Source organism: Rhagoletis zephyria, unplaced genomic scaffold (genome assembly GCF_001687245.7).
Source record: "Rhagoletis zephyria isolate East Lansing unplaced genomic scaffold, Rhagoletis_zephyria_1.1 Rzeph_scaffold_00033, whole genome shotgun sequence".
NCBI classification, from domain to species: domain Eukaryota; kingdom Metazoa; phylum Arthropoda; class Insecta; order Diptera; family Tephritidae; genus Rhagoletis; species Rhagoletis zephyria.
In genome coordinates, this window is record NW_016157117.1 from 5,429 (window position 1) to 26,441 (window position 21,013).

Sequence of the window (21,013 nt, forward strand, 5' to 3'; positions counted from 1 at the left end):
TGCGTGTGTGGGTGGGAGTGTGTGCTAAAATTTTTTATGTAAATTTTTATGCTAAACACGTTGAAATTATTTATAATTCCTTATAATTTTGCGTCATTTACGTTTTATCTCCACTTGTGACGTCCTGACAACATAAACAAAAACCACTACAACAACAACAACAACTATCGCTTTTACTATATATGTTGACTGTAATTTGGTGAAACCCTCATGCAACTCTTCCTACGCCAACTATTCGAAAATGCCCTGCGGCTTGCAAAACACATAGTGCTCGGTAACCTGCGGCCAAGGCTTGCAAATGCGTGGCGTTGAATGCAAATCGTCCACCGGCAGACATAGCGCCAAATGCGACCCAGTTACGAAGCCCGCATCCGTGCAGCCATGCGCGACGGGGGTCTCTTGTGATAGCGGTGGTACAATTATACTCGGCAGCAGCGGGCCACGCGCAGCGGTGAGTACTTAGTTAGGAGAACTAAATTAAAAAAAAAAAAAAAAACAGATAAAATTATACACTAAGCGTTTAAAAATGATTAGTTCTAAAAAGGCACAAATTTGCATACAATTAACTTTCCTACCTTTAATCTGCGCCATTTCTTACCTTCCCTTATCTAACAGTCCGATGACGGTGATCTTGACGAGGAGGAGGATGAGGACGATGATGATTCTGCGGATGTTGACGATGTCGACGACGAAGGCGGTGACGAATCTGGCGATGCTCGCAATGATGATGATGCCGGTTTAGTGTCATATAACGATGAGTCCGGACCGCAGTATGCGCATCGCTCGATCAGTCATTTGCATCATGATGAGCCGCAACAGCCACGCGCCGAGCGCCTAACTAGCGGTGGCGGTGGTGGTTATGGTTATCGCAGTAATTCGGATCCAGAAACGCAGGTGCCTGCTGGCGATCCAAGGTGAGTAAAAGGCAGATTATTTAATATTTAGGATTTATTGGGTTTTAAAAGGGCCAGGAAGGTGTTTTTGTTTACCATTTGCTACGCCTTAAAATGATGTCGTATCTCCAATTAGTTCGTAGATCAGCTCATTGAAGAGCTTTCAAGGCTTCAAAACCCAAGATGAACCATATTTTTCCGGGGTGACGCCTTAGTTGTGCTGGTATAATAATACAGGTTTACAAAAAAAAAGTTTCTTCATATTGAACCAAACTTCTATATAGCTATGTTTTTCGATGCGCTGAATGCTAATCCGAGGTCTGTTGGCCTCTATCACTTCAGGTTCGAGATCATTTGCAGGTCAAGTAGGGAAAAGTTCATTGGATAAACCTGAAAATTCAATACAATTCATCAGAATCTGACATCGAAATGATCTTGGCATGACCTCTATATGACCGTGAAGAATCAAGGATCACCATATTCGGATTCAGCGACATCAATGACCTATGCGTATGAAATTTTATTTTTAATAAAAAATTATTTTTTTATTCTTTTTGACCCTCAAACGACCTCGTGCCCCATATATATGAATTATCACGTTTATTTAAAGAATTTTTCCCCTATTTGACCTTCAAATTACCTCGAACTGGACGTGATAGAGGCCAACAGACCTCTGATTCAGCGCGTCGAATAACATAGGGATATAGAGGTTTGATTCAATATGCAGAAACTTTTTTTGTAAACCTGTGTAATTATTTATTGACTACCTTCAATCAGCTTCGTTGTAGCATTCCTAGTAAGATTTTCGAAAGCCACCTTGCCATCTGAGCGATGGCGAGTAATTAGCCCATTCAACCTTAGTTAAAGTTCTACGATTTCAAGAAATTATTGCATCAAGTTCTGACCGTATCATCTCCTAGAAAAGAAAAAGGTCTGTTGCTATTGTATATTTTGTTTTATTTGTTTGTTTGATTAAGACCATAGCTAAGACTTTGATTAACAGAGCAATTCTTCTAACGTACTATAGTCTTTCGAAAGGCAAAAGTCTTTCGCCAGAGAATTGTAAATTCTAGCAACTATCTTGAAAGCTCATTTCTGTCTTTCGAAAGATTAATAAGGTCTGTTAACGAGGAGGTATTAGTTATTCTGGTTGACTTTCAAAGACTAAAAATTTAATTTAAAATTTAGCTCAAAAGATACTTAATTAAATAATAAATAAAAATAGCATCTATAAAATAGATAAAATTAAAAAAAAATTTAAGAAAATTAAATTTAAAAAATAAAATAAGTTCCTATATATTAAATGAAATTAAAATATATATATTTTTATTTTTAAACAATACAATCCTATAGTTGAAAGATTTTAAAAGTAATGAAATTAAAAAAAATAAATAAATAAGTTTTTAAAAATTATATTAAATTAAAATTTGTCCTTTTTAATGCAATATAATCCAGAAATTTAATCGAAATAGCAAAAAAAATTTAACTAAAAATTAAATGAAATTAAAAAATATATACATACATATATATTATTATTTCTAAACAACAAGGGCCCTTTTATCAAATAGGTTTTGGAATTTAAAAACTAAGAGAACGTTAATTATAAAAAGAAAAGAATAATTTCAAAAAACTTAAATGAAATAAAAAAATAGTTTTCTTTAACAATAAAATCTAAGAGTTAATCGAAAATTTTATAAAAAAGGAATTAACTTAAAAATAGAAAGAGAAATAAATATGTTTCATAAATTAAATGCTTAAGTCAATAAAATCAAAAATTAAATTAAACTAAACAAATACATAAAATAAATTTATAAAAATGTTTTGAAATTAAAAAAATACAAAAGGAGCCGTTTTATCAAGTAGGTCTTAAAATTTATATGCCCTTCAAACACAAATTTTTTTCTGAAAACCGGCACTAAATCCCCAAAATTGAAAGAAAATGAAATTGAAAAAAAAAATTTAAATTAAAAAAGGAAGAATATTCCGCTGCCCGAGGACTCGACCCTCGGCTTTGATCACTCGTTGCTTGCGGCTGTTGGAGTAGCGTGTTCATCAAAATGATTTAGATTTCCATTGTGAACGCGATTAAGTACTTTCTGTCAAAGAGCTTTTCACCATGAAAGTTGGCAAGGCAGTTCTTTTTTTGTAAGATTTTAATGCTAGAATAGAGAGATTCTTTCAAGAACGAAAAATTGCACTGAAGGTAGCAGAACGCCGAAACTAGTTTGTCCCCAAACCAGATTTGACAAGGGATGACAGAAAATCGTTTCACATTACATCTTTTAAATTGTCTTGCCACTTTGGGTGTCAAATGAAAGCTTCTGGCTCTTCCTGATTGACTGAAGTAGAAAGCTTTCCCATACAACTCTGCGATGAGCTGGTTTTCAAACGAGTTAAATGGTTTAACCGGTCGAATTTTCCAACAACAACTGCATGCGATTCAACTTTCTTACGAACACGTTTTGTTCATTTAACTGGTTCGAGCCCATTTAACATGTTTAACTCGTTAATTTGAACGAAGTATAAGACTATATTTATGGTTACCATTAATGATTATTATTATTTCTGGCTTTGTCTGAGATAATCTAAGTACTATACTACGAGTATAGTAATTAATATGGCTTTGGTGTAGCCTTTATAATGATCATTATGACTGTGATTACGACTATCAATACAACCCTTATTTTGACCAGGACTGTGATTATGACAATGCTTATAATTATGACTGTCACCGTGACTATGACTACGACTTTGGCTATAAACTTGATTATAAATATCGTTACGACAAATATTTTGACCTTGTCTGGGATTTACCATGACTACGACTATCGACGCAAGCCACGAGGCCACGAGTTCGCGTCCCATGGCCAGCACAATTAAATTTTTTTTTTTTAATTTGTTTAATCACTTTTTTATTTCACTAAATGTAATTATAGTTGTTTTGGTCTTTTTTAATTAAATCAAACTAAAAAAATTAAATTAACTTGAAATAGATAGGTGAAAAAACATTAAAAAAAAAAATAATAATTAAATTAAATTATAATTAAAAAATTAAAAATGGTTTTTAAAAATTACTCGGAGTCAGGATCGCACCTGGGTCCTACTGAGTTGAATACACAGTTTTGACCTTAAGGCTTCATTCAGAAATAGTCACAAATGATCTTGAAATAAACTTGAACAGAAACTTTGACATTGAAAGCAACCATTTGGCCTTAACTTAAATACATACATACATATACGTTCCTTCATTATGTTTTATACTCAACTAGACACAAAATTCAATCAAGCACACTAATTTTAAATTTCTCTCAAACCTTAAAATGCACATTTCCGACACGTGCACTGTCAGACAGTAGTAACATTACCTCATTCCAGTGTTCGTAAGCCTATTGTAACTGTAAATGAGACGACCTCTACTATGGCACATTCTCTCAAACTTGACAAGCTTACAAAGGATTACATAGTTGTCACCTGCTGATTTCCTTGCCATTCACCTGCTCTGCTACCATCTCCTCTGCCCACACATTTTTTAACTGTCTGCATTTGACAAGCCTTAGTTATTTACATAAAACGCATAGACTTGGTAATCTCTGTTGCCCCACCCAGCCCTTTAACTCACTGAAAGTTAATCGGCATTAGACTGTACTCACCGTTCACTTCACTTCGTAACGCATTGCTATTTTGTCGCTACGAATAGCCATCAACATTGGCAACGCCAACGTCAACACCTCCTCCCAACTTTCATCTTTCATAATGCCCTCTTCGGCTTCTATTTTCACTTCATTTCATCGCCACAGACTCGCAGACACTTAATCGTTTAATCACCTGTGCGTTAGTTAACATTCTGGAATTTCTTTTTCCCCATAGAAATAATTTCTATGGAATAGACGGTGCGGTGCGAAGACAGTTAGAATATTCCGTACATGAGTGTGTGTTGTCCTAGGTGCATACTTATTTATATGCGTGATGTTATTCTTTAGTTGCTTTAACACTAAATTAACTTTCTTTATGTGCGCTTGTTTACCTGTTAAAGTGTGGTGATATGTACGTGGTAACCCAGCAAAAAACACGATTACCACAGAAACGAAAGTGGAAACGAGCTAGGCGATGGGAATCGCTTACCGTTTCGCTTCAAGAAGGCCTTATTTTAACATGGGCATGTCATTGGAGGTAAGCCCTTACCCGCAGCGTTACCTTCAAACGAAGGGAGAACGCATGGATAAACAGAATCCAAAGAAGCGAACAAAGAATGCCTTACAGAGAAACTAATGTAGAATGCCTAGATAAGTACATACTTATTTATATTAAATTGAAATCAGAAAATGTCTTAAAAGGTTAAAATTAATTAAAATTTTTATAAATCAGCGTACATATGTATGTATTTAGGTATTTAGATTTTCTTTAAAATCGGTATGTACATACATGCATATTTAATTAAGCTTAAAATTGTACTTCCTCACTCTTGTACGTCACTTCATTGACTGACTTCAACTTCGCTGCAAATTGAACAAAGCAAAACATGATTTTTATGCGAGACAAATTTCCACAGAAAGTAACGGTAGAAAAAGAATTTTTGGATATTCATTCCATTTTTCAGCTGACTACGATGCAGCATTCTACTTTGCATTCCCCGAAATGAAGCAAAGAAGCGAAACAAATAAAATATTGTAGGACATTCTACTTTGCATTCCCCGAAATGAAGCAAAGAAGCGAAACGAATAAAATATTGTAGGACATTCTACTTTGCATTACCTGAAATGACGCAAAGAAGCGAAACAAATAAAATATTGTAGGACATTCTACTTTGCATTCCCGGAAATTAAGCAAAGAAACGAATTAAAAAATAAATATTATAGGACATTCTACTTTGCATTCCCCGAAATGAAACGAAGAAGCGAGATAAATAAAATATTGTAGCACATTCTACTTTGCATTACTGGCAATGCCTAAAAGAAGCGAAAAAATTCGAAGGCATTATAACGCTATGCCTTCTAGAACACGTTACCACTAAAAGCGATTACCGATTTTTTGCTGGGAAGTCATCGCTCCCGAGCTTAGTGGCATTTACGGTGAGCTTAAGAGCTTTCTTATAGTTTTCATTTCCTTTCTCTCGATAGCTCTTCTCTTCTCTCTCTTAAAATGCTTTGGCTATTGTCTTTGGAAGTTAATTAATTCGAAATATTCAATATAGATTAGCCATCTAAGTCATTTCCGTTTAAATTGTGGTTAAGAAACCTAGCCAGCTTTTAGTTGAGATCTAGAAGACCCATGTTACAGAGCCATTGGTTCCCTTTACTAGTTTTCCCTTACCCATCCTCTTGGACCATGCCACTGCAGCCGTCAAAAGCGCAACCGACTCTTCTGTGGCACACACGCGATCCGCTTGAAAAAAAAAGTTATGTCATAGGCATCGCAGCTTCTCGGTGCCATCCGCTTCCACTCCCCTCTGAAAGTGATGGTTTGTCGCTTTCCAATTCGTCCTGATGTTCTTTATGGGGAAGCTTTTTAATTTTAATTCTTACACCTTTGCTTTCTAACCGAGTCATATCGCGGTACAAAAACTCCCTCCTTTATCCCTCCTAGCACTCTTCTGAGCAACCAGAGTGCCCCAAAAATTATTCTCAATATCAGTTCGCCAACCTGCTGCCAGTATTTATCCCTAGCTGGATAATCTCCCGGCACGCTAAGGTATACTCCTCTGCTGGTGCTGGCCGCCTCGCTTGTGTTTATTTCCAAAATTCAGTTCCAGAGTACCTATTAAGCAAATGGCGAGCTTGGTGAATTGGACTCGATATTCCTCTTACAAGAAAGTGTCTCATTTTATATAGCCCATCCAATTCTGTGATGTGTTCTGGCTCGTAAAAAGGACGATAAAACGAGTTCAATATAATGGCAGGCATTCCAGAAAGGCAGCTCCGTCATTTTCTGCAAATGAAGTATCACTGTCCGAACCTTTTAGTGGTAGCTTCCATATGTTGGTGTAGCACCAAGCTGCCACTAAATTTTTTTTTTTTGATAACATTGGCTGTACCGGTTTTCCTCGAGTCGACCCTTGTTAGGTGGGTAAAGAGCTGTAAATTTTTATTTTTTTTTTTTGGCTATGAATACTTCGGTACCGTGGCACCCAATTTTTTCCTCTTTTTATTTGGCACCTGTGTTGATAGAAAAATTTTGTTAAAAATCTTCCAAGTGACGATAAAATCTTCAAAACACCATAAAAAGGTTACTGGCTATTTATTTCAGTATGCTACATCTGAAACGTATTCTCTAAGAGGCTAGCATTCCCGAAAAAATAGGGCCATTCCGAGCCTAAAGCTGCTACATATTTTACATATCTGTTTGCTAGCACAAACTTTCATCTGGAAAACACAAGCTAGGATTGAAAGTCACTTAGAACTTTCGCCTTCTTGTCCAACAAATATGATTTTTACACATTTTTGATTTCGTTGACAGCTTTATTGTCCATTATCTACCTAAGTCTATAGTTGGCTTTAACCCTTTCAAACTTGCTCCGAATTTAGGGCAAAGATGTTTACTGTTTTATTAAACCTAATGCAATAATTTCTTTCTGGAACGCGCTAGCTTTATTTCAAAGGAATTTCAGTCAATTTTTTATAGCTTCTATACACTTTCCAGTTTCCGCACTGAACTCTCTACATTGCAAACAAACGCTCGCGTTGCACAAACAGGTGAAAATCGAAAGCAATGACATAGAAATTATCGGTACTTTCGCGCAACACTCGATAGCCGCAAAATCCAATAAATTGTTACCGACTAGCTGCGCACATTTATTGGATGCAGTTCGCACACACGCTTGTTGACAGGATAGTAAATTGCGATGATAAGCATTAAATGAACAGTTATTTGCCACTAAAGTACCGGCGCGGGAGAGGGAAAGAGAGAACAAAAAGCGAAATTTCCCGCATACCTGAAGGCGCATTAAATCCGGCGCCAGTAATGGACTAAAGTGCCTCAATACTCTATACATGCATTAAATGTTGCATGAGTATGCCGCCGAAATGGAAACTTAAGCTGATGAGTATATGATTATAGTGATTGACCAAGCGCCGCCGCTAAGTGATCAGTTGGCGGCGATAAGCTTCATTATGCCACAGTGAAATTGTTGGCCTTCGGCGCAGCAAATCTAGCAAAGCAGCAACTGGGATGAGAAGTGTACTCATAATTCGTTAAGCAATTACTTTTTCTGATTATTTCTTCTTATTTGATTTGGAATTAAGGAGCAAGCGTGGACAGTGGAACAGGGGGGCATAAAAAATAGCAGCGAAAACAATAGCAAATGAAATTCGATTAATTGACAAATGAAAGTGACATATAAATCGAATATCGCTTGTTCTGTTTTCTTTACTACAACTTATTTGCCTTAATATACTTTTTTCTTCTACTCAATAACTTGAATGAATACTGCCAGCAAAAAATATTGGCACAGCAAATTTTTCACATTATATGCAACATATTATTTTTTTTTCTAATATTTTTCCGCCAATGTTTTTAGGAAAATATGGTTCATTATACAACAAAAAACATACAAATATAATTCCTAAACTTAGTGCAAAATTAACATAAAAATTTTCATACAAATTTTCAAATTTTTAATCCGATTTTTCAGAATTTTTTTGAGTACGCAGTTTTGTAGTCCAATCAATTTTATTGTAATAAAGTACAAGTTTTAAGTAGCTAGGTATCACCGTTGATTTTTGCCTATTTTTTCACGCAATTATTTGGAAAAAATGCAAACCATCGTCAACAAAAAAAATCTCAAAAATCAATGCGATTTTTTACTATCTTCGAACTTGCACTTGTTTTATTAGAATTTAGTGGGCTGCAAACCTGCATACTCAAAAAAATTCTAGAAAATCTGTTTAAAAAGTTGAAAGTTTGCAGAATTTTTGTCAGTTTTGCACAAAGTTTAGGAATTATATTTTTACGTTTTTTGTTGTAGAATGAACCACAAAAAAATGGCGGAAAAAAATTAGAAAAAAAAATTTTTCCATATATTGTGAAAAATTTGCTGTGCCAATACTTTTTGCCGGCAGTGTATATATGTGCGTATTGTGTTGCGCGTTTCTTAAAGGCTTTGTCCGCATTTCTGCTGCCGAATGTGTCAAGCAGCAACTAAAAGGTCGCTAAAACAGAAAAAAAGTTGTCCCAAACCAATTTGCTGCTTTTGCCTTGGGCAAAGGAATTTGTCACCAAACAACCAATTCATTATTTGCTGCCAGTATCCAGGGAAAAAGCCGCAAACCAAGCCGCAACCGCAAGTTCTGTCGTTGCCTACTCTGCGTACCACGTTCTCCTTCACTTTGAATTGGAATAATATTGATTCCATTTATTTGCAGTAGTTAGTTTCTCACGGCCTGGAATGGGCAAACAAAAGTACCAAAATTTTTATTGTAAGCATTTATTAGCCGTCTCACTGGCTGCTGGCGCTCACGCTGTTTGACTGCCTGCCAGACCGGCTTTTGTCTGCGGACGGCCAACGCTTTGGCGCTAACCTCTAACTCATTGTTTCCTTCACTACTTTGCTATGGAGTTGTCGGCATTTTTATTCTAGTCCTTCGCCGTCTACGTCTTCATCATCTTCGTGTTGGCTTCAACTTGGTTGAGTTGGCTCTATGGAGAAATACCACGTATTGCAATGCGTTTTGTGCGCCATGCTGTCGTCTGTACATCCTCACAATTTATACTTCCATTTGTAGCTTATTCCTTTGCCAACGTAGCGTATCTTTGGGCGTACAAACCGAAAGTAGGTCGCTTTAGAGCCGCAATGTCGGCAATGTTGTTGGCATCGTGTAGCACAGTGTGGCAAGAGCGTCCATAGCATATTTTTCGTAATAGACGACTATTTACTTCGGGACTAGAGATTTGAGTCAGGAAAGAGGTATCTACCCAAAATCTGGCTGTGGTAGCATCAAGTGTTATATTCTTAGAAGTTGAGGAAAAGTAGCAGTAATTTGGTACTGTATATTAAGTAGGAGAATCTTCCACCAACAGATCGAGATCCACGCAGTTATAGGGCATCCTCTTATATTGACAAACCTCTTGTTGCTAATCCACCAAAAGAGACAGAAGGAAATGTCCTTCTTAGACACCGCCTGTTGCTGCATCCCACAAAAAGCTGAGGTGTCCAGTGGGTGCAGCCAAGTACTAAGTACGATGCCCCTATGAGGGATATGCTGGTAAGAAATGCAAGATAAGCAAAGTGGCTTACTGCATATCTCGATCCACTCTTGAAACGTGGCTGAGGCACTCGGGAAGATGCTTCTCTCTCTGGCACGATAGCGATCCGGACGAAAGTAGATGCGAAGCAAGCTTTGACTTTTTGCCGATCAAACGAAGGCACGGGCGAAACGAGGCGGTCATACCAAAACTGCATTCTTTCGGCTCGGCTTCTTTGGTACCAATCAATATCACTGGCGGAGAAACTATTTGCAAAAGTAAGTTCTTCCACCCCTTCAAAGGTTAACTTTCCACTTCATCTGAGGCGTTGGGCGAGAAACCCTTTTCCAATTATATATGTGGACTCTCATAGTACACTTACGATAAGTAACTTCTTTTCCGCCTGTTCGTAAAATAGTAACATGGCGGGTATTAAAGATATATCCCTATTCAGGACTTGAAATCAGCGTGCATTTTTATGCATAGGATGTGCCGGAATAAATTCTGGTCTGGGGTTCACTTTTGGTAAGCCTCCTTATTGAACGGAATACCAAAAACCATATCTATATACAGTATATTTTGCTTTGCTGCCTCACACACATTTAAGATACCTACCCCAAAATGCGCATCAGAGGCATCATTTTTAACATTTATAAGGAAACTGCTCCGATAGATGCATTCAACATACCTGCACATTGGCGATACCTGCCTTAAAAATTGTGCGACTAGTATCAATTATCAAAGAAAGTATTACGTTTACCTGCACTGGCCCTACAATTACCTAATTTTACAACTTTTTATTTATTTTGTTCATCTCGCAGAACAATTAAAATGGCTATAAATTTATGTAGTTATATAGATAATTATGTAGATACTATTCGGTAAAATTTTTGCTTGCAGTAATTTCTACGTGGTAAGTGCTTCTCCATTATTTGGTTTCATAGGGATTTGGATACCTTCCTCATTGAAGCAGTAAAGAAAATTCGCTTAAGTGCCTTTTTCGGTTAAGTGCACAAATTTTTCGTGCAAAGAAGGATGTGCAGCTAAGCAAAATATACTGTATATAATACGCGAAGGCATTTTTTGTTCAGGATAAAAGATCTGCACCGTTCGCTCGATTTTCAAAAATGGGGTGTCAAATTAAAAGGGTTGGACTATATGTGCAATAGGGTTTAAGTTTTTCGAAAAGAGTTGCCACCTTTCAAAAAACTATATTCAAATTAAAAAAAATAATAATAATAAATCAATTATTACAATATGGGTATCAATCGAAATGGTTTTCAAAAGCTTTATTTCTTAGCTGAACTAAAGGAGGGTTGCCACCTGTTTAAAAAATCATATTAGGTAAGAAAAATATGTATCATTATATGGGTACTAAATGAAAGGGGTTTGGATGTCAAACGAAGGAGTGTTAAGAAATCTTTAGTTTGAACGCTAAGAATATTTTTGAGATGTCGAAAGAGAGTTTCCACCTGTTTAAAAAGTTAAATTCAATTTATTCAATAAGTTTAATGAATTATTAAAATATGGGTCTCAGCCGAAAAGCGTTTGAAAAACTCTTATTTCTGAACTGTACTTAGCGGGGTAGCCATATGTTCAAAAAATCAAATTCCACTTAATTCATAAATTAACTAAATTATGTATCGCAATGTCAGGCGAAGGAGAGTTAACAAAGATTAAGCTTGAAAATACTTTTGAAGAGGGCTGCCACCTGTTTGAAAGGTCTAACTGAATTAACTTATACAAAAAGTATATGAAATATAAAAATACCGTAGTCAAATGAAAGAATATTAAGAAATCTTTAGTTTGACCATGTGGAATGTTTGAAGGTGGCTGTTATGTGTTTAAAAACATACATTCAAATTATTAATTTATTTAGGAGGGTTGCCATTACTTCGAACAATCAAATTCAAATTAGTTGTTCGGTTTATTGAAATATATGTGTATCACACGAAAGAGATTTAAGAATTTAATTTAGGAATACTTTTGAAAGGTAATTTCAAAAATGAGATGCCAAATTAAAGAGTTTACCTGCAGATGTGTGGTAAAGTATTTTATGATTTTTTTTATTAAGAACTTTTTTCATCGGTATAGGATGATTTGAAATTTGATGAAATTAAAAACATGTACTAAGCCAGACTGCTATTCACTGGCACTCGGAACTCTTATAAGTCTGGCTAACATTTGGAATATTTTTTAAGTTTTGAAATTAAGTTTTGGGCGTTTTAACGCCATGCAGGTTCACTAGTTACTTCTAAGAATTTACATAATTAGTCCGTTCTGAATTAACCAGTTAGTAATGAAAGAAGAGCAATTCAGTTCACAAAATGCTTCCGATTCTATGAAATCGTTTCCAATTCTCTTCTCTCCCGCCAATTCGTTGACGTCTTCGATACCATTGGTATCGCATCTATTGTTGTGTCAATTCCGCCCACTGTGCTTGACGGGTTTTGCTCGCATACCATTCACACAGCCACAGCCTCAGCCAGTCAGTCAGCCAACCAGCCAACCAGCCTCTTTTACTTTTGCTACTTGAGATCTTGCACATGCGGCAGTTGGAGTAGGCCAATTCCTGTGCGATAATAAACTGCGCTTGTATGTACTTTTTATTATTTCAAAGATATTTGCCAGTTTATTTGCTGCTGACAGCAAGCGTGGCATAGAGCAGACTTTGTGGCGCGTCGTAGTGTCGCCGCTGCCGCTGCCGTTGCCGCCGAGCCTGTTACTGTTTCTAGTTTTACCACATCCAAGCAACTATGTAGTGGAGCTACAATTGTCTCTTTGTATCAAAATATTTAAGTCTCTTTGTTTGCTGGCATCGCAGACGTTTCTCGGCTTATATGTGAATTCACAAATAAAAAAAAAATTAAAATAAAAAATATTTTTATATAACATTTTTTGGCATCAAAAATAAACTGTTAGTGCACTTTGCGACTTTTTTCTGCAAAAAAATAATAATACGAAATTTTATTACTTACAAATGTATAACAGCATGAAGTAAATGTGCGTTATTTACACTCAACTTAACTGACGCTTTTGGGGGCAAAAAAAAAAACAATGCTTGACTCTTAAATGGAATGGAAATGTGAAGCTATAAAGATACAAATTACAAATGTGAATTTTGATATTTGGCAATGGTTTTTGCACAATTTATTTGGCATTGTGCGATGAGAGCATCGTATTTTTATCGCAGAAGATTATTTATTTTATATTGTCATTAGAACCTTGGTTTATATAATTTAATTTAATAAAATAAGCACACGGAGATCTAGCATCCCTGAGATTACTTCAAACTTCTTGATAATCGATTGAATTACTTCGGGTGTACCACAAGGCAGCATACTGGGCCCATTATTCTTCATTTTATTTATAAATGATATAGGATCATGCTTTTCAGCTGTTAACTATCTGCTTTACGCCGACGATCTTAAAATTTATTACGAAATTAAAGAGATGAATGACGCACTTGTCCTTCAGGCTGATTTGGACAGGCTGTATTTATGGTGTGTAAAAAATAGGCTTTTTCTTAATATAAAGAAATGTCATCAAGTAACCTTCTCCAAGTTGCTGCAGCCCTTCCAAACTTCTTACCATATTTGCAATACCCGTTTAGATTCGCTTAATGAAGTGAAAGATCTCGGTGTCTTTTTCGACTCCAAGTTTACTTTTGTCACGCACATAAATTATACTATTTCTAATTCGTTTTCAATGCTTGCCTTTGTTCGTCGCAATAGTAGGTGTTTCTCCAATCCATATACTCTTAAAACCTTGTACACTGCTTTTGTTCGGTCTAAATTAGAGTACGCCGCCTTCATTTGGAGACCGTATCATCAAGTACATATCATTCGGCTGGAGTCGGTTCAGAAGACATTTTTACGGCATGCTTTGCGTTCCCTTAATTTTTCCGAGCCGATCCCATCATACTTAGCGCGTTGTCAATTGATCAACCTAATGACGCTGAGCAATAGAAGAATTTTCTTATCTGTATCTTTTATGCTTGATATTGTCTCGGGCACTGTCGACTGCCCTAATCTTCTTAGCAGAGTTAAGTTTAACGTCCCCGCAAGAGTTTTACGCAATTACGAGGTTTTTGCTATTGGTTTTAGTAGAACGCTTTATGGCAGTAATGCACCAATCAAAAGAACCCTGTCTGAACTGAACAAACTCTCAAGTTCTTTGGACCTAGATCTCTCGCTCACGAAGAATGTCTTAAATAATAAACTTAAGCTTTTCTTATTATATAAATCCATTGTATAGGTAATAATATACATATTATTATTTTTCTATTATGCTTTGGTCTGTACCTGTAATTAGACTATAATGAATGAATAAATAAATAAATAAATAAATTAGAAAGAATCTGGCGCTCTTCTCTTAAACCCGCAAAGCCACATGAACCTTGGGGTTGCGGAGGTCTGTCTTTTGTAAGGCATTGGATATAGGCCACTTTGTCCTGATCAACCCCCGCCAGCACTTGCACTTCGCCGATGGACATTGGAGTAAACTCGCCTTTCCAAACACCGCTGAATGCACTAAAAGGCTATCAGGAGATAAATACATCCGTGAATGCACCGAGTAGAGGAATTTCAATAACTACATAGGAAGATTGCTGCCAGCTTCTTCTGGGAATATCAAACCGGTGTCTCGCCAACTAACTATGGGAAGCCGTTGGAATAACTGCTTCCTTCATCGGTATTGCCCCTTTGCTGCGTCCCTGGTCATAAACTGAGGACAGTTTTTTGATATTTGGGTAGCTTCGAACATTTGTAGTCTGTTGGTTGTAAGTGATTCAGGAAGGTTGGGTTAAGAACCCCTAAAGACCTTCGTGCTGGCGTAGGCCCTGCATGCCAAGTGTTTTCGCCTTAGTGCCAGTTTGTATGTCCTTTAGTAAAAAAACTCGACTTTATATTAGATCCCTCGTAGCCCACAAATTTAATATATATTTTTTCGATCATGCTATAACCGTTATTTTCAGATTTAATTTAATTTTTTTAGATCTAATGGCCTTATTCATAAAAAATAATGTAGATTTAAAAAGTTTTATAAAGTGACAGTTTCATAAATTTTTAAATTTTTAATCCTTTTATAAAGCTACTTTATTTTTTATGCATAAGGCTATACAAGTTTTAAAACGGCATTATAGCGGATAAAAATTATTGAAAAAATAAGAATGGCAAAATAGCAATCTAATTTGAATATTTAGTCAAAAAATTATAATCCAAATTTTACGATTATTTTTTAACGAAAAAATAATAGCCGGTTTCGCCAGCAATTTTAATGGAAAATGATTTTTTATTTTCTATGAATTTCCATATAAAATTAAAAAAAATTAAGATCAATTTTCACTTAAACTGCCTTCGTGAAATTGGCTGTAAGAATCACAAAATAGCGATCTAAATTTAACAATGGAATTTTTACCAAAAATAGAAAAACCACAAAATAAAAAAATAATCAAAAAAATAATACTCACAAAATTTTGGCCTAATCCAAATTTAATGATTATTCGATCGCACAAATAAAAATCAAAATATAACGATTTTGCTATGACCTAAAAATAAAAATATTTGTAGTTAATGATTATTTTTGTTGATAAGCATTTTTTTTGTCGATTTATTTTTATCGTTTAGATTGCCGATATTTATTATCAGTGGCAATGTTCATATGTTCGTACCTAAAGGTGGAAAGTTGACAAGTCTATTTTTTTTGAAATTTCTCATTATCTGTCATTCTGCATCAAAACCTAAATTAAAAAAAAGTAGACTTGGCACCTTTTCACCTTTAGGTAGCGATGTATTTTTTTCCAACAATTATATTGTCGTAGGATTGTCTAATAAGTTATCGATTAATTTGTCGGTATCAACATTGACGAATCCAAGAAAAACCGATGAGTTAATGCCAATATTCCAGCCTTATGATTTCTAAATGAGTTACCAATTTTAATCACTTCCTCCTGTTTTTGCTTACAGCTTCGTCAAGGACTCCGAGTGGTCACCTTGCAGCGTCACCTGCGGCGAGGGTGTCCGCCGGCGTGTTTTTCGCTGCAAAATCTTCCTCGAATACTCACGCACCATTGCCACCGTCAACGATTCGCTCTGCGAAGGCATCAAACCGCACGATGAAGTTGAGCGTTGCGTCGGCGAACCATGCATGTTGCCCTCGCACCCCTATGATGAACAATATCCACGCGACTCGATCAAAGTAGGCGTCTCCGAGCCGGGCAAAACGTATGTGTGGCGCGAACAAGGCTACACCTCGTGCAGCGCTAGCTGTTTGGGTGGCGTTGAGGAGCTCATCGTAAATTGCGTGCGTGAGGATAACGGACGCGTTGTATCGCCATTCCTGTGTTCACATGATACGAAGCCAGAAGCGCGCGTACGCACTTGCAACGATCGACCCTGCCCACCACGTTGGAATTACTCCGACTATACACCCTGCTCGAAGTCGTGTGGCATCGGCATTAAAACGCGCGAAGTGCAATGCATACACGAAGTGACGCGCGGCGGTGAGAATACAATGGTGGTGCCGAATAGCATGTGTCCACAGCCGCCACCAGCCGATCGCCAGTACTGCAATGTGCTCGACTGTCCGGTGCGTTGGGAGGTGGGCGAGTGGTCGAAATGTTCGCACACTTGCGGCTATGGCATTAAAGAGCGCAAGGTGGAGTGCAAGCAGATAATGGCACAGGAGCATAAAATCGAACGGCCTGAATCGATGTGTTCCAGCGCTAAGCCGCCAGACAAGAAGCCATGCAATGTGAAACCCTGTCCACTTGAGGATCCGAAGCCAGTTATACAAGTCAGCAATACTACACACATACAACACGATCCGAAAAAGTCGAAAATCACACTCAAAGTAGGTGGCGCTGCAGTGGTCTTCTTTGGCACGCAAGTGAAAATAAAGTGTCCAGTGAAACGTTATAATCGCACAAAGATAAAGTGGAGTAAGGATCACAAACCGTTGGCGCGTTCAAGGAAGTTTAAAGTGTCAAAGAAAGGCGCTTTGCGTATATTGGACATAACATTCCGTGATGCTGGTGTGTATTCGTGTCATGCGGGACATAGTTCGGCGGAGATCAACATTGAAGTGAAGGCGAAGCCTGGACAGCAGCCGGAAGAGCTGAAATTACAGGAATCAGGTGAGTATGGGAGAAAATAATGCACTCGTGTATTAAATTAAGGCTAGTTTAAAAGCGATTACGAACCATAGAAGACTCAACAAACATTTAGGTCAGAGAACGATTAGAAAATTATTCGAGTTTTTAATGTGTTTCTTTAAGGTAGAAAGTTAGTAGGCGATTAAAGAAACTCCCGAGAATTATAGCATTCTCTACAAACAGTCCCCCGATACTGCGAAAAGAATAGATATCTCTGTGTTCATATGGAAAAGTAGCTTATGTCGAAAGGTTAGCTTTAGTATAAATCGGCATTCGCAGCATACGATTGCGAATGACTCACTGGCGCTGAGCCGTTGAATAACTTTTGGCCAATAAACGTGCAATAAATAGTTCCGATACGAGCAAGTCAATAGTCTCATTAAGTCTCATCAAAAAATTCCTTGTCGTTTGAAGAATAAAGGGAATGCCGCATTATACTAAAGCCAGCCTTTCGACATAAGCTACTTTTCCATACGAACACAGATCTAATCGTTCTCTAAACGAATTCCTACTTAGTTCTCTGACCTGATTTCCAATTCGAGAAATATTAGAGTACTCTTTAATTTAAATTAGATTCCTGATGGGAAATCTATGTCTCTCTAATGTTTGATAAGCTGAATGTAGACTCTGCCTTCTAAGTTTTTGCATTTCTGAATTCAAATTTTTTAAACTAGAGAACTGTTGGCGTCCTTATTACATTTAAAGATATAATTTTCATTTAACTACGGAAATTTACTATTTTTTCCTTATCCATTTTCAGAGCGTTTGGTTCGTGAACGCGATGGCACAGAAGCATTAACTTCTGCCGATATGACCACAGTTGGAGATGCCACGAACAGGTAATTGATAAATTTCATATGTAGTATTATTAAACGAGTATACTTGCAGTGATGCAATTGTTTCCTCATCTTAGGTTTTACTGTTTTTTTAGTGCCCTTTCTTTCTTTCTTGTCCTTCTTTTGTGCGCTCCAGGCACAAACCAAAGGGTGCAGAAAACAGAACTCAGACTACATGCCGTCTGTTGTACTGTTTTTATGACCCTTTTAATCTGTTTTATATCTGCACGATTTACGAATAAATCTAAGCAGATTGTTGCATGTCAAAGAGCTCAGTGGTGCGATTCACTACGAGATTTTAACACCTCTTGGTATTGTTAAGTCAGCTAAACGACAATTTTAACAGTTTAGCTATTCGGTAAACGTTTCCCTAACAACATTCGTTAGTGCCAAATCAGCTGTTGTCGTTAACGATAACAAAGGCCGCTAATTTTACGACGTCTAGATTGGTGTTGTTAATAAAACGTAAAAGGTACGTTCTACAATTTTTTCGTATAAATGCACAGCACCGCTAGCAAAAAAATCAAAACTCAAAGGATTTTCAGCATCAAACTTGCACTTTACTGTATTAAAATTTAATGGACTACAAAACTGCATACATAATTCTGTTATTATTCTTATTAAAAACTTGAAGTTTTACGAAAGTTTGTTGAATTTTGTTTAAATAATACACACACACATAATACACTATTAAAACAAGAAAAATAAAGTAAATAGCACGATAAATAATTCGTTAAAACTTGTCTATATGGATTCCGGTTATAATTTTCCAATAGGGCGTAAAGCAATATAGAAAACTGGAAGTTAAAAGTTATAAGTCTATTTTTTTAATTTTGCAAGAACTGAATATGCCTTGAATTTAAAGGAATTGAATAATTAAATTTTTCAATTTAATACGTATACATCGCTTGTTAAAAGTATAAATATCTTATATGTATGTCCATATTTAAATATTTCTTTATTAATCATCATTACACTAGCATAATAAAATCAGTCCTAAAAATAATTACATATGTACAAAATGTGCATACAGTGATTCTTTTTAAATACATAGTAAGAATATTTTTAATGTTGAATGTTTTTCGTAAACTTTTTTTTACAGCTGCGAGCAAAATTTGGCAGAAAAATTCAAAATTATGTTGTTTGCTATTTATGTGTATTTATTTATTTTTAATAATTTTATTTTTAATAGTTCCTTCTACTATATAATAACAGAAACCACAAAAATAAAAGTTTCAAAGCTTGCACAAAATCCGACCAAAAAATCAAACTTAAAAAAAATGTTTATAAATATTTCGAACTTTTTATTCAGGATCTTTATAAGATTTACGGGTATGCAGTTTTGTAGCCCGTTCTTTTTTAGTCTGATAAAGTGCAAGTTTCAAGTCGCTAAAAGTTACCGTTGATTTTTTAGAATTTTTTCGTGGAGGGTGTTGCACTTTTTCTTCCATATAAAATGCTTGTCAACTTTGTGCACACACGAGCGCCTAGGCATATGCAACGGATTTGTGGCCATTAGCGGCAGCACAGTTAATGAATCGCACAATCGTTACTGCAAACAACAAAAATTGTTAGCTGACATCTCGACAAGTCGCATTGTTAAAAGTTAGTGAATCGCACTACAGGTGTTCGTCTGTCAACACAACGCGGTCAAATGTCCCATACCTTGTTCTTGCAAAGGCGGCGAGGCAGTGTTCCGCCATCTTATTATCTTCAAGGCGGGATAATAATACGGTCATGTACGCCTCCCACAGTCAGTTGTTTGTGCCCCGTGAAGTGACTACTCAGCAGGCCACCAAGCTATCTGCAGTCCCGTCTGCCCAATGAGTTAAGTAGGTATATCTTTTGAGATTGAAGTCAAAATGAGTTTTGCACACTTGCAGCCCCTCGATGCCTCAAGGTTATATCTGGGCGAAGTATTCACACAGTTTCTTTTCCTGTTGGTTGAATGCCAACACTCATGCCATGACTCCAAAACTCATTCTGCGTAAGGATCTGGGATCTTTATCCAAGATAATGGGGATAAGCTGCATTTTCCTCGGTCTTCCAGGCTAAGGTCTTTGCATTCCTCAAAGCCATGGACTACGTGGTGGAAAATAGGTGGAGGGCAAAAAGCAACTTTAAAACTAGTTCGACAATGCAAGTTTCGACTAAATTATGTTGGTAAACATAACGAGCATGCTTTACTCTGTCATCAGACATTTCACTAATTGTCCAGATTAGCACTCCCATCTTCGGAAATCCAAATTTTTCAATAGCAGAGCCCGCTTCCCTTTCAAATGTCCAGTAGTAAAGGTTTCACCTTGATAGTCAGCGGCAGAACATCAGCAACATCAGTTCTAATCCAATTTTTCAAAACTCTCACTTGAGTTCATCAAAATTTATCTTCATTAGGCGAAAGTGATAGTTTATTAAGGCTTGTTTCTTCCGAGGTTCAACGTCGCGAATAAATTTAAGGTCTTCTTGCGAAGTAGACCAACTGAAAGAGTGCACAATAGGGTGGTCCAAAAACGCGCAAAGTCGGAGTTGTGATGCTCTCACGCCCTAGGATTGCTCTATATCGAAAGAAGTATACTCCTATTTTTTTTATTTTAAAATCAAAAAATATTTAGAGGTCGCTCAAAGCGCTCAAAGTTTTCTATGTATATTTCTTAAAAAATTCCTAAACACCGTGCGACAAAATCGAAAAATTTCAAAACACAGGAAACAATCAATATACTCACGAAACTATATATATATATTGCAAATATAGTTTAACTACATGTTTAGTTTTCTCTCCGACCCCAGAGTTTTAAAGGACTTTGAAATTTCAATGATATGATTAATTAAGAAATTATTTTAAAAATTCAGTGCAATGTAGAATAACACTACGGGTACCAAATGCAAAAAGGACGAATAGGTATTGAAAATGTCCTTCTATTCATTTTATTTTTATTTTTTTGCTAATAAAGTTT

General features: G+C 36.4%; 1 protein-coding gene across 2 annotated transcripts in view; it reads left to right on the top strand.

Moving 5' to 3' along the window:
• The first annotated feature begins 274 nt into the window (after positions 1–274).
• nolo (ADAMTS-like no long nerve cord) overlaps positions 275–21,013 on the top strand; it is an 83,751-nt gene continuing 63,012 nt past the window's right edge. For both annotated transcript variants that reach the window (XM_017618117.1, XM_017618126.1), the window contains exons 1-4: positions 275–451; positions 616–914; positions 16,037–17,205; positions 17,984–18,062. In XM_017618117.1, coding sequence (XP_017473606.1) covers positions 299–451; positions 616–914; positions 16,037–17,205; positions 17,984–18,062 — 1,700 coding nt within the window. In that variant the 5' untranslated portion in view covers positions 275–298. The remainder of the gene's footprint in view (positions 452–615; positions 915–16,036; positions 17,206–17,983; positions 18,063–21,013) is intronic.